The sequence below is a fragment of the Etheostoma spectabile genome, chromosome 7, assembly GCF_008692095.1.
Source record: "Etheostoma spectabile isolate EspeVRDwgs_2016 chromosome 7, UIUC_Espe_1.0, whole genome shotgun sequence".
Classification (NCBI taxonomy): Eukaryota; Metazoa; Chordata; class Actinopteri; order Perciformes; family Percidae; genus Etheostoma; species Etheostoma spectabile.
Window position 1 is genome coordinate 20,836,888 of NC_045739.1, and position 12,759 is coordinate 20,849,646.

General features: G+C 44.1%; 1 protein-coding gene and 1 long non-coding RNA gene across 11 annotated transcripts in view; one reads left to right on the plus strand and one right to left on the minus strand.

Moving 5' to 3' along the window:
• Positions 1 to 12,759, plus strand: part of tns2a (tensin 2a) — a 62,664-nt gene that overhangs the window by 44,529 nt on the left and 5,376 nt on the right. For 6 of the 10 annotated variants that reach the window (XM_032519759.1, XM_032519766.1, XM_032519760.1 and 3 more), the window contains 12 exons: positions 1,547 to 1,611; positions 2,216 to 2,299; positions 3,270 to 3,382; positions 4,420 to 4,480; positions 4,874 to 4,949; positions 5,300 to 5,429; positions 7,704 to 7,769; positions 7,926 to 8,042; positions 8,210 to 9,787; positions 10,060 to 10,231; positions 10,582 to 11,816; positions 12,342 to 12,473. In XM_032519759.1, the coding sequence (XP_032375650.1) occupies positions 1,547 to 1,611; positions 2,216 to 2,299; positions 3,270 to 3,382; positions 4,420 to 4,480; positions 4,874 to 4,949; positions 5,300 to 5,429; positions 7,704 to 7,769; positions 7,926 to 8,042; positions 8,210 to 9,787; positions 10,060 to 10,231; positions 10,582 to 11,816; positions 12,342 to 12,473 (3,829 nt within the window). The remainder of the gene's footprint in view (positions 1 to 1,546; positions 1,612 to 2,215; positions 2,300 to 3,269; positions 3,383 to 4,419; positions 4,481 to 4,873; positions 4,950 to 5,299; positions 5,430 to 7,703; positions 7,770 to 7,925; positions 8,043 to 8,209; positions 9,788 to 10,059; positions 10,232 to 10,581; positions 11,817 to 12,341; positions 12,474 to 12,759) is intronic. The other 4 variants (XM_032519763.1, XM_032519764.1, XM_032519761.1 and 1 more) reach the window with 3 other exon arrangements.
• LOC116691903 (uncharacterized) overlaps positions 5,298 to 12,759 on the minus strand; it is a 15,451-nt gene continuing 7,989 nt past the window's right edge. The window contains exons 2-3 of the long non-coding RNA XR_004332577.1: positions 5,913 to 5,918; positions 5,298 to 5,307 (exon numbers count right to left, since the gene is read on the minus strand). This is a non-coding gene — a long non-coding RNA (uncharacterized LOC116691903). The remainder of the gene's footprint in view (positions 5,308 to 5,912; positions 5,919 to 12,759) is intronic.

A 12,759-nucleotide genomic window follows, 5' to 3' on the forward strand; every position in this document is an offset into this window, starting at 1 on the left:
GGGGGGGGAACCAACAGGACAAAAGACAGGGAGAACTTACAGGGAATGCCAGGAGCAGGAACGGGAACAACAGCAGAACCAGACGCAGACAAGCAGACTAACCAGGACAATCTGACAAGAGACAAGGGACGCACGGACATTATATACGTGAGGTAATGAGACAACAAGAGGCAGGTGACAAGAGGGCAGGGAATCAGGTGGAAAACATCAGGTAATCACAACAGCGGGAAGACACCGGAAGTAACTATAGAGGCAAGATGAGACAAAAAACACATTTCAAAATAAAACAGGAAACAGAACATACAGGCACTAAGGGGAACATAAGACAAGCCCAACAACACAAGACCAGGGAAAAAAACACGAAGAAGGGAGGGAAAGCAGGGCGGAAAAAAAATTAGACCATGACACAAGTTCAATATTTCCCTGGAATGCAGTGGAAGAAAGATAAAGTAGCATAAAATGTAAATACTCAAGTACAAGTACATCAAAATGGCACCAAAGTACACTAAATGTACTTAGTTACATTCCACCACTGCCACATAGCTGTAAAAGCTAATGCCATAATATGGAGCAATGTTACAGGGATAATTAACAAACCACCTGAATGCTTCTCATGGATAAATATGAACATGTATGTCAATAACAATTTCTTTTACTTGCTTATGCTGTACGTTATATCAGCCTTCATCTCTCCATTCATTATTTGTGTCATAAATCCAGTTACATATTGCAGGTAAAATATAACTCGACCAAGACCAAAATTGTGTGTACCATATAATTCACTAAGCCAGAAAATGAACCCTCCAATGAAATTCGAACTCTGTCAACTAAGTGTTAAACTTCTGTGTTGTTACACATCATTTAGCAAATTCATTTATGTCATTCTTTCAGGAAGCTAGTGGCAATTTGAACTTTTCCACTGCTGCCAAGCAGTGACCAGCTAACACTGAGGGTGACCGAGCTCCCACGGCTTGTCTGGATAGTTTTTTTATTGGTTTTTGGTCAGGAGATTTCAAAAACAAAAACCACTTCTGTGGTCTGCTGACTTTCCAGAACATTCCAGCTACAGGCAATTCTTTCCCAGCGGCAGATCACGCCAGGGACGGGAATAAACAAAGTTGTTGTCAATGAAGACTCTTACATTGACAACACTACATTGACAGACGCAGAGGGCATAACAAGCTCTAATTTGTGCTCAGTGTTGAGTTGCAGCCTTCTTATTGGTATCTGGAGGGGTCACATTAGGAATGTGAGACTGGAATGTCTTTGGAATGTGTCAGGAAGTACGGAGCACCCAATGTGAAATAACCCACCACAGGGAGCTTTTTAATTTGATTTCAAACTGCTTGTCCACATCTTTCCATGTCACTGGCTTGTCCTTGTCGCATTCTCTCTGCCTAGTGGTGTCTCTTCATCAAAAATTAACCCTGCAGTAAAAGAAATGTCACAAATTATAAGCTGTGAACATCAGCTATTTTAGTACAAACTACAGTGCCTGAGAATGTAATCATGACTTTTCCCATGTTGTTTCCTCTCCCTCCTACAGGGCAACAAAGGTAAAACAGGCGTGATTATTGCAGCCTACATGCACTACAGCAAGATCTCCGCAGGGTGAGTGTGTGTGTGTGTGTGTGTGTGTGTGTGTGTGTGTGTGTGTGTGTGTGTGTGTGGGTGTGGTTGTGTGTGTGTGTGTGTGTGTGTGTGTGTGTGTGTGTGTGTGTGTGTGTGTGTGGAGACATCCAAAGCCACAATTTACATTTTCTTGTTCATCAGAATACCACACATGGTACACATTAAAGATCACTGAACCGACGTGCAAAAGCACATTGGATTTTAAATTCAACTGTTCAGATGTGCGTGCCAGATAGGTTTAAAAAAATTGCAACAGTAAATAAGAAGGGCTGATGTGTTCTAATTCAAGTTCATGCAGCACAAGGATTTCTATTCACATTGTTGATAATGCGTTTGATAATTATGCCCAATGGATTTTGCACAGGAACAGTGGAAACTGGTTTATCCTGTGGCCAGTGCCAGCTGTATCCCTCCATGTACTTTCTGGCATCTACTGTAGAGGGTCTGGTGGAAGCCCATGATGGAATTTTGTGTGTGTGTGTGTGTGTGTGTGTGTGTGTGTGTGTGTGTGTGTGTGTGTGTGGTGTTGTGTGTTGGTGTGGTGTGTGGTGTGTGTGTGGTTTGTGTTGTTTTTTATATGCAGGGCGGACCAGGCTCTCAGTACTCTCGCCATGAGGAAGTTCTGTGAAGATAAGGTGTCCTCTTCCCTGCAGCCATCCCAAAACAGGTAGAGGCCACGGGATGAAATAAGAGGGAACTGGCCGGGCTGAAGGGTGGGGGGCAGTGGTTGAGGGGTTGCCACCATATCAGAGGTCATTAAATGCATCCTATTTAAGGGAAAGAAAAAACAGCCTTTAACGTCAAGCTTTTCATACATACAACTGCAAGATTTGATTGATCTTTAACCTCAGGTTCAGGCCTTTTCACATCAGACATTTTAACACAGTAGGTGTAAATAATAGGATTAATTATGGAAGTTTCACACACTTTTACATTCACACTAACTATATACTCATATTAAAGGCAGAAAAGCTGTATCAAGAAAATGGTTTAAGTAAATTACAAACAAAACAGAGCAAACTCGCCCCTCCCCCGATGTTTCTGTAACTGTCTACTAAAGGTCGTTTTATGGGTCTGGGTAGAATCGACGCCGTACCACCGTAGATCCTTTTGCGGACCCTATGCTGTAGCCTGATGCACACCACTCGAAAAATGTAACTACACAAGGCACACACCCACGCACAAGTAAACAAAGAGTTTTGCGAAAGGGTCACGACGCCATAGGAGCGACGGCGTAGCTACGACGTGGAGTTTACACACAACCATAAAACGGCCTGAACTGACTAATTGTTAAAGAGAGATGTCTACGATTTGCAAAAAAAAATGAAATTGCGCTGAAACCAAGCAGGAACTCATAGTGGACCTTTAAGGGGTGACTGACACAAAATAATTTCTTACCTGATGATGGCAGATCAGTTAGGAAAAAGTGAAATATTTAGACTTATACCTGCCTGGCTTTCTTCTTTGAAGATGGTCCCTGCTGGGTATCTGACAACAGCATCGTCTGCTCTGGGGCTGTTTGCATTTTTCTACTCTCTTTTAAAGATACTCTTTTATGAGCTCAAGTCTCCATCTGTTATTGTTATTCCCCACTTTTATCTCCCTTAGTGAATATCACAACGATCTGTCTCTTTCAGGTATATCTATTACTTTGGGGGCCTTCTATCCGGGGCCATCAAGATGAACAGCAGCCCTCTCTTCCTCCACCAAGTTCTCATCCCGTCACTCCCCAACTTCCAGGGGGAAGGAGGTGTGTTTGTTGAGTCTTTATAGCCAAATAGCCAAAGCACAAATCCAAATCACCAAGCCAAAGCCAAATCACTAATGCATGTGTTATTATGAGTATGTCATCTCTACTCCCTTATTCTCTGTATTTTGACTTTAGATATAGTTAAATCATGTCCACTTATTATATTATATACTACTACTATACTATATTATACTATTAGATAAGCATTTAACATAAACAAAATCTGTACATTCGTGCACAAAAAATGAATAAAAAAAACATTTAAAACTGTGATTGGACAAATGTTATAAGCAAAAAATAATAATAATGTATGTACGTAATAGATTTTATTTGCAAATGTAAGTAGTAGTAGTAGTAGTAGTAGTAGTAGTAGTAGTAAAAATGAGCGCTTGTTATTAACTCAACTTTATTTATATAGCACCTTTTATACAAACATGGAGCCCAAAGTGATTCACATAGCTAATTGAAAAAGAAAACGATATATGACAAAAAATAAAACTGCGCAAGACTAAAATTACAAAAACAATAAAATATAGAGAAAAAAAAAATGAAAACCACTGATAACGTTAAAACTAAGGCTGTAACATTACTCCTACTTAAAAGTCAGATTGAAAAGACAGGTGTTTAATTTCCTTTAATGAATACAGAGAGCTCTTGCCTTATTAATATCCAGAAACAGTGAGTGTGACATCCCAGTGTCTGCAAATACAGGCTCCAAGGCATTTAAAGTCACTATAGAGCCATTGTAACTGACATGTCCTCTCTGTCTCTGTTCTCCTGTCTGATCTGACTATGCAGATAAAATGTACATGTGATGTGATGCTTGCGTTGGCATGGTGCTCTGACAGGCTTTGCCCACTGAATCACATTTAACTGCTGACTGCTGAAGTGGTCACATTCACCCTCCACCCACACAAACTAGTCTGGTTATCTTTCATCTGCTGATCAAGTCCAGAAGGAGTGGGTGGCAGACGGCACATTCCTCTATCTTCACGTTGATAATGCTCGTTATGTCTGAAATTTGTTCTCCTCCTTAGGTTACTACCCCTTCTTGAAGATCTACCAGTCCATGCAGTTGGTCTACACTTCAGGCATATAGTGAGTCTCCTCTGCTGTCATATGGCCAACTGATATCTATGTTTTGATTCGTGGGAGGTTGTCTTTCATGAGCTGAGGTTTCAACACAGTCAGAGTATTTAAAGAGATAGACAAAGGGCATCGTTCTTATTCAATTCAGCGTTTCACTCATATCTTGTAACGCTATTGTTTACCTCGAGGCTCTTCCAAGTTAATAAACGTGAATAATAGCCACTGACAAGATCAAAAAGTGCTAAAATCAATCATTTTAATAGGACCTTGTGACATGATACAATCAAACAGATCTTTCACAGTGTTTCAGATGGTCCGTGTTTGGTCACATACTGTATCTGCTTGCGTTCCTTGTATTTTGTTTGATTTTTTTTTTGTGTGTGTTTGCTGTTTTGCCTACAGTAACCTTCAGGGCACTGGAGGCAGGCGCCTGTGTGTGACCATCGAACCGGCACTGCTGCTAAAGGGTGATATCATGGTGAGTTCACATGAGAAGGAAATAGCAAACATAGGACCCCTGATATGGGTGGGGTTCTAATAAGGACTTTATAACTGTTTTGTTATTACGTTCAAACTTTTTTACTTTACAAATGAATAGTACACATACCCACATATTTACTGTTGTCGTATTTCATCTCTGACATAATACAGTTTGGTCTGTTCGCCACTTTGTTAACTAGGAATCGTAATTTGTCTGTTTTGTGCAGTCAGTCATTTCGTTGTCACTCAGTTTGAAACACAAAGCCTTAAATCTACTGTTCAAACCCTTCATTATTCCACAAGCATTTAGAGATGCGGCTCTTCTTCCCTCTCTGCCTCCCTCTGCAGGTCAAATGCTACCACAGGCGAGCCCAGACTGCTGACAGAGACACCGTGTTCAGGTTGCAGTTCCACACCTGCACCATCCACGGATCCCAGCTCTGGTTTGGCAAAGGGGAGTTGGATGAAGCGTGTACCGGTATGTTTATTTAGGTGGTATAGCGCTTTATTTATTTTAATCCGAACCTATTCCACATTGATTTGGTAGCATTTCCTCTTATGGGAAGTCCTGGAAGACAGCAGTATCCTGTGTAGTACGGGGCCTGTACAGTGGCTACAATTGCATCGGTGGCACCCACTTCAAGCAGCAATAATTAAGTAATTGTTGTAGTCATACGACTACTTTTTACATGTTAGGGGTGTCACACAAAGTAAACGCACGGAGAATTATCACCCAACTTCATCCCCCTCTGCTCTACTGAATTTTAATAATGATAATTTATTTTGTTGAATCAACTGATTGTTTTGGTTTTCCAGCCCACAACTTTATTTCACTCCATCTACTCTAACCAGCGTTGTTTCTTCAGCCGAAAGTAGCATTTTCCTGCAATAGAGGAAGGTGCCATTTTCATATACGCATTTCTAGGACCCTACTTGAGATAGATGCTAGAATGTCTGTAACCCTAACCTTGTCTTTTAATCTAATCTTAACCTTCATAGCTCGCTGCTAACTTAAGCAGTGACGCTTGCGCAGTATGCCAATTTTGTTTGGTTACTAGAGTCATAGAAATGTGGTCCTGAAACTGCAACTTCCTCTATTGCAGAACATAGTATATTGAACCACAGCAGGAGGCTTTTCAGAGAAAAGCTCTAAAAACACGACAGGCCCAGCATCAAACAGCAGACACACTTAGAGACTAGCTGGTGTACGGAGCATTTAGCAGTTAAAAGACAAATATTTTCCCTGGAAATTTGTGAAGACCAAAAAATGAAGTAAAATAAGAGTTAATATTGGATTGAATTGAGAGTGTGCTTTTTTTATTGCTTAGGAGTTCAACTTTTGATTCATAAAGTTCAGATTGCGTAACTTTTGAAACAAGAAATTACACAATCTCACAAATGGTAAATAAAATGCTTCCTCGGGTACATTTTCATTCAGGCACAATTTGTTAATTGCTGTAGAATAATAATCACATACAACTAATTGAGATAATCTTTCGAAATGAGCATTGCGGGAATGTGCTTACAGTGGTTTGCTACCTAGCATGGCTTCATAATACTGTGGTTGAATAAATCCCTTAATAGTACGAGCTTCATCCCAATCCTGGACATAATAACAGGTCTCTGGAGCAGAGTATGAGAAAAATAAGTTGTACTGAATGCAGGGAGTTAGTGTCTCCAACTATCCCTCAGAGAGAGTGAAGCAGGCCCAGTGAGCGCTGGTCTGGTCTGTTGCTTAAGTCTGTAACGAATATGCTCATTACCTCATTTCCTTTTTGGTTTAACTTTCTCTGAAATGACAGAATGTGTGTAGCTGAGAGGCATGCCTGTGTATGTGGTCGTCAATCCATTACACTAAATGAAACATTACAAATGCACATAAACACACCATTGTGGGTTCATGCAACTCAAGACCCATATGTGGAAGGTATTGCAATCAGGAGAGACTTTGTTGCAGTTATGCAAAGATTTATTGTACATAAGCATAATTTGAAATGCACAGGATTAGGGGATTAGATTATTAACTCCACTGTTAGGATAATTTAAAGGGAAGAAGCCAGACACAATGCCTCCTAACAGCTGAAAAGTTTTAGGAAGAGACAATGGTGACTGGATTATTTAGAAGTAGAGCTGGGCAGTATATTGATCTTATGTCAATATTGTGATATGAGACTAGATACCGTCTTAGATTTTGGATATCGTAATATGGCATAACTGGTGTCTTTTCCTGGTTTTAAAGGCTACATCACAGTAACGTGATGTACTCTTCTCAACTTACCAGGCTGTTGTAACTGTTCTATTATTTGCCTTTACCCACTTAATTATATCCACATTACTGAGCCAAAAAAAAATCTCATTCTGTCAATATTTTTGTGCGAGCACCAATAGTCAACGCTGGTGCGGTATCAATATCGAGGAATTTGGTCAAAAATATTGTGATATTCGAATTTCTCCATATCGCCCAGCCCTATTTAGAAGTCTTCCTGAAGGAATTGGCGCTGAGCTCCATTAGTATACTTGATATAATGGAGTAGAAACTGATTCCTATAAGGGGGTTCCCCATATCAGTCAACCACTAGCTTGCTTTCATAAATCTCTTTCTCATGAACAGATTACATTTACATTGAAAGAAGAGAGTTTAAAACTTCCAAATGAATATTTTTTTTGATGTCAGAAAAATATTTGCCACGATTTTGAGAATTTTGACAAATTATTCCCATTTTGTTTTGATTTTCCTTTTCTTCTGCCCAAGATGAGCGTTTTCCATCTGATGCCACAGTTGAGTTTGTCTTCTCCTCTGGCCCTGAGAAAATCAAAGGTTGGTTCACCTCAAATTCTGCATAAAATCAGTTTTACCTAAAACATTTAGTTCATATTTGTCAAAGGGGTAAAAGACAAATTGATATAAATGCTCAATCGTAATAAAAAGCTTGTTCAAAAAACAAAAGTGTAAATTAGATGTGTCTTTCCTCAGGCCGTGAGTACCAGAAGAACGACCCCGCTGTCACCGTTGACTACAACACAGCTGACCCACTGGTTCGCTGGGATTCCTATGAGAACTTTAACCAGCAATACCAAGACAGCCTAGAGGGTAACATTCTGTTTTCTTATATCCAATCTCAGCTTGATATGAAGTAATTAATGAGGGATAATTACAAGAAGTTGGTAGACGTTAGTAAAGTAGAAATGAAAGGGCATTTGCTTAGCCAATGAGTACTGTCAGATTGAGAGCTGGTCTTACTGTTGTTTCTCTTACAGTAGACATTGCCCACACAAGAGGTCCTGTAGATGGCAGTCTCTACGCTCAGATAAAGAAGCGCAGAGGTCCCGGCTCTGGTTCTCTCTCCTCAACCAATGGCAGCAGTCCAGCGGCAGGCCTTGAGGAAGATAGGCCAGATCATTTCATCTCTCGAGGTTCTGACCCCGCCCTCTCAGCCCATACCATGCATTTAAGCCAATCATCTGTCCATCCTGAGCGCCAGGAAGAGCCCATTCGCCCGTCACCAACCAGACAGGAGAGAGAGGAGCTTGACCGTCTTCTCGGAGGCATAGAGGGAAACCGGGATGGAGAGCGAGAGACCGCCATCTTGGATGATGGAGATTCTCTGCCCTCTGAGAGAACTGGGACGCTGAGGCTCAGTCGGTCCTGTTCCTGCAGGGATGGTTACCGGTCCCAGCGCTGTGCCGAGCCTGGCTGCGACCGCACCCTCCTCATGCCTAATGGTTACTGCCTCGACAGGGCTCCCGGGACCAATGGGCACCACGGGGCGACCCCTTCTGCCAGCCCCAACGCAGCTGCTCCGCCGTCACACATGGATCTGTGCCAGCACTACAGCCACCACTCGCACCAGTCCCTACCACCTCCAGATCTGGTGTGGGACCGCCAGAGTAGCCCGCCGCACTACCTGCACCGCTCCTGCTCGGAGGCTCCCTCATCTCGACATATCTGCCCGTATCCATCACCAGACCTTACCCCTCCCTCTTACAACCACCCGCATCACTACCCTCTGTCTGCCGCGGGCCGCCTCTGCTGTCGAGAAGACGACTACGGTCCCCATCACCATCCTCCTCCACCTCACAGCCACCACCATCCCCACCCACACCACCCCAAACCCTCCACCAGCCCTACCTACCATGATATACTGCTAATGGATGGTCTGCCCCCCCCTGGTTGCCCTTGCAGAGACTGCAGCATCAGGAGAGAAGACTCTGCGGCCTATCACAGCCTAAGGCTGGACCAAGGGGACAGCTTCCCCTGGGACAGAGAGACGGAACTTCCACTGAGGGAGGTGGCGCTTCGCAGAGCCAGGGAAGAGGCGGTACCTAGAGGGACTGAGCTCCACTGGGAGAGGGATCCTGGGTTGAGACGAGGCAGAGAGTTGTCTCTCCACTGGGAGAGAGACAGGGAGGCTGAGCTGCAGTGGGAGAGGGACAGAGAGGCTGAATATTGGCACCGCAGGGCCACAGTAGCCTCCTATGGCCCACAGGGTCACGATCTTCCAGCCTTCACGTTTGACCCCTTGCCGTCGGGTCACCCGGCTTATCCAGAGGCGTCGAGGTCCCATGCGCATTCCCACCTGGACATGAAGTACAGCAGCAGCAGCAGCGGTTACCAAACGCCGCGCCAGGTGTGCCCCTGCTCGCCTTACCAGCCCTCGCCGTCCGAAAGCAGGGGCTACGCCTCGGGCTACCAGTCTGAGTCCACGTCCCCGCTGCCCCCGGCTTCCTCCATGACAGGGCCCTGCAGCCAAAGCAACGGGCCAGCAGAGCATCACCATAATCACCACCATCACCATCCAGAGTCACAGCAGTCATACGGCTCTGACTCACACACGGGTGAGACTTTTAGAAATGTGGTTTCCCTAAACAGTGTGTATAAGTGATCCATAATCAACAACAGCATGCACTGAATCATTTATGCTGAACTAGACAGTTGCCTTACACATTACTCACAAATTGTCTCATCTTGCCACCTTTTTTTTATGTTTACACGACTTAACAACCAAAAAGCAAGCATTTGATTTTAAATAAACACTGGCAGCGAAGGAGATATATATTACAGAACATAATGCTGAAATTATTGAGCTTACGTTTTTGTAAATGGAAAGTTTCAGATGGCCTACGGAGCTCTGGTGAAAGTGTGGGCTGGAGGGATCACATTACCCACGGCTCCTTTAAGAGGGTCCACAGAGACCGCCATGCTGCATGCTCCACGCCATCTGACATGTCTGGACCGTCCACTCCGGTCCACACCAGCAGTCCTCTACGCACACAGGAAAGGTATTACACACTTCCACCTTCTTTTACTAGTAGCCACAGTAGTGTCGGTTGGAGTGCCCCTCAGACAGACAGAGTGGCCTTTTATTGTGGCCAGCCACCAGGCACACCAGTGCTATAATCATGCTGTCTAATCAGCATCTTGAAATGAAATAAATTATCTCGGCAAAGGAGAAGTACTAACTAACATAGATTTAGACAATATTTAAGAGAAATAAGCCTTTTGTTATCTCTTTGAGTTCAGCTCATGAAAATGGGGCAAAAAAAAGTGTTGCTTTTATAATTTTGTTCAGTGTATTTCACTAGATTAAAAGCAGATATGTGAAGATAATACTTATGTCTGTCCATTTAAGCCCCAGTCCAGGAGGGAGAGAATATGAGATCCGGACCACAGACATCATCAGCAGTGACTACGAGGCTCCCCAGCCCCAGGACGGACACTACCGTGCTGGTATAATTGCCCAGGACTCCTTGGAAAACCAAAGAAGCAGCACAGAGCCGCCATCTGTGCCGCAGGTGGCCAACGACACGCAATCCCACACATCCACGCCTGTACAAACAGAATCCTACAACCCCTGCACTGCACCAACAGACCCATCCCCTACTACTCCCCAACACCAGCACTGTAGCCCAAATACACCGTCACAGAACACTTCTGCTGTTGACTCTGCTACACCAACCACATCCAACCAGGGAATCTTTCAGGCTCCTTCATCCCCTATCCGTGCTTCATCTGCGCCGGATACACACTCCCAACCTGCCCCTCTCAATCTCCAGACCCCCCATCCTTCAGAGGCTGCTGCTCTGCCTTCCACTGTGGCACAGGCAGTGTCTCAACCTCAGAGCCAAACCCATGCCGGCGGATTGACAAGACCAACCCCAACACATGTCATTGGATCTTCTCCGACCAGGGAACCTCACCCAGAAACCGCAAAACCCATGATCACCCCCACCCCCCATGCCACATTTGCCCCTGCATCTCCCACTGCAGCTTCATCATCATCCCCCCAGCTGGCTTCCAGTAGTATGGAGGGCTCCCCAGTCTCTGATGCCCCAGTTCCTGGCTTCGCCACTCTAGGTAGGAGGCTGATGTTGAGTGGGTCGGACCCCCACCATCCGAGCCACATCCAGCAGCACGGAACCCCACACCACCACTACCCAGGCAGGGAACACAGCACTGCTGCACACACTTCTGCTCTGGACATTAACAAGAGGCCCTGCTACTCCGCTCACACTCCTCAGCTCTATCCATCTTCCTACTCCAACTATTCCACCATCTCCATCCCTCTTCCTCACCCCCAGCCGCCTTTGCCAGAGAAGCGCCACCCGCCCGTCCAGTCAGGATCACCCGGCGATGGGGTGAGAACTCCGAGGACAGCCGCGGGCCATGTACCTCCCTCCAGCACCAGCATAGCTCAGCATCAGCTCCATGTCACATTCTCTCCCACCGTGGGGGAAATTGCACCACCTGCAGGCAAAAATGATGGAGCGGCGTCTCTGGAGATTGAGAATGTGAATAGTGTCAGTGTGAAGTTTGTCCAGGACAGTTCACGGTTCTGGTACAAGCCTGGCATTTCCAGAGAGCAAGGTAGGTCTGAGATGGGGAAGCTCTTTTTATTCATTTCATGTTCATTTTCCTAATTAAAACAAACATTACTGTTTAGGGCTGGGTACCAAATTCAATACTTTTTAATGCACCGACCGAATTGCCTCCAACGTATCGAGAAGTAAACAATGACTTGTTCATTCAATACCCAATTTCAATTCCTAAGGGATACATTTCATCAGAGTCAGTGAGCCAATGAACATGTAGCATGCTTCTACCAACATCTAATAATGGTTGGGATTGGCTGTTTAACAATACATGTTGTAGAGGCATGCAGGGAAAACTCTGTTACACAGAGACGGGGCTCAAATAGTAGGAACTAAAAAATAGCTAAAAAGATTTGGTATCAAAAAAAGTGTTGCTTACGAAGCGGTAACAAAGCCACGGCACTGGTATCGCTACTAGTATTGAAAAAAATCGGAAAGATACCCAGCCCTAATCTTGTTTGCTAGGATCAAACCCATATTAGCGTATATAACTTTCTAACATTTTGATGTTTGGTTGTAGCAATTGCTGCTCTGAAGGAGAGAGAGGCAGGGACCTTCCTGATCAGAGACAGTAACTCTTTCCAGGGGGCCTATGGTCTGGCCCTGAAGGTGGCTACACCTCCTCCCAATGTCAACAACCACAGCAGCAAAGGTAAAAAAATAAAAAAATAAAAATTAGTTTACGTCATTTAATCATTACCTTTTTACATTTTTGTTCCGCCTGTTTAGCAACGGCAGCACAATCTAGCCATCCGGGTTATTTAGTTTGCCATTGTACTTATTCAGCAGTTGCTTTGTTCTTGGTAGACACTAGAATCTATATACTAATAATATACTATAATCAAATTATCTGAAGTTTCCATCCAACGGCTTTAAAGCGAATAAAAACCTGTGCGTAATGACGCCACATGCTGTTTTGCAATCAAATTGGTATATCA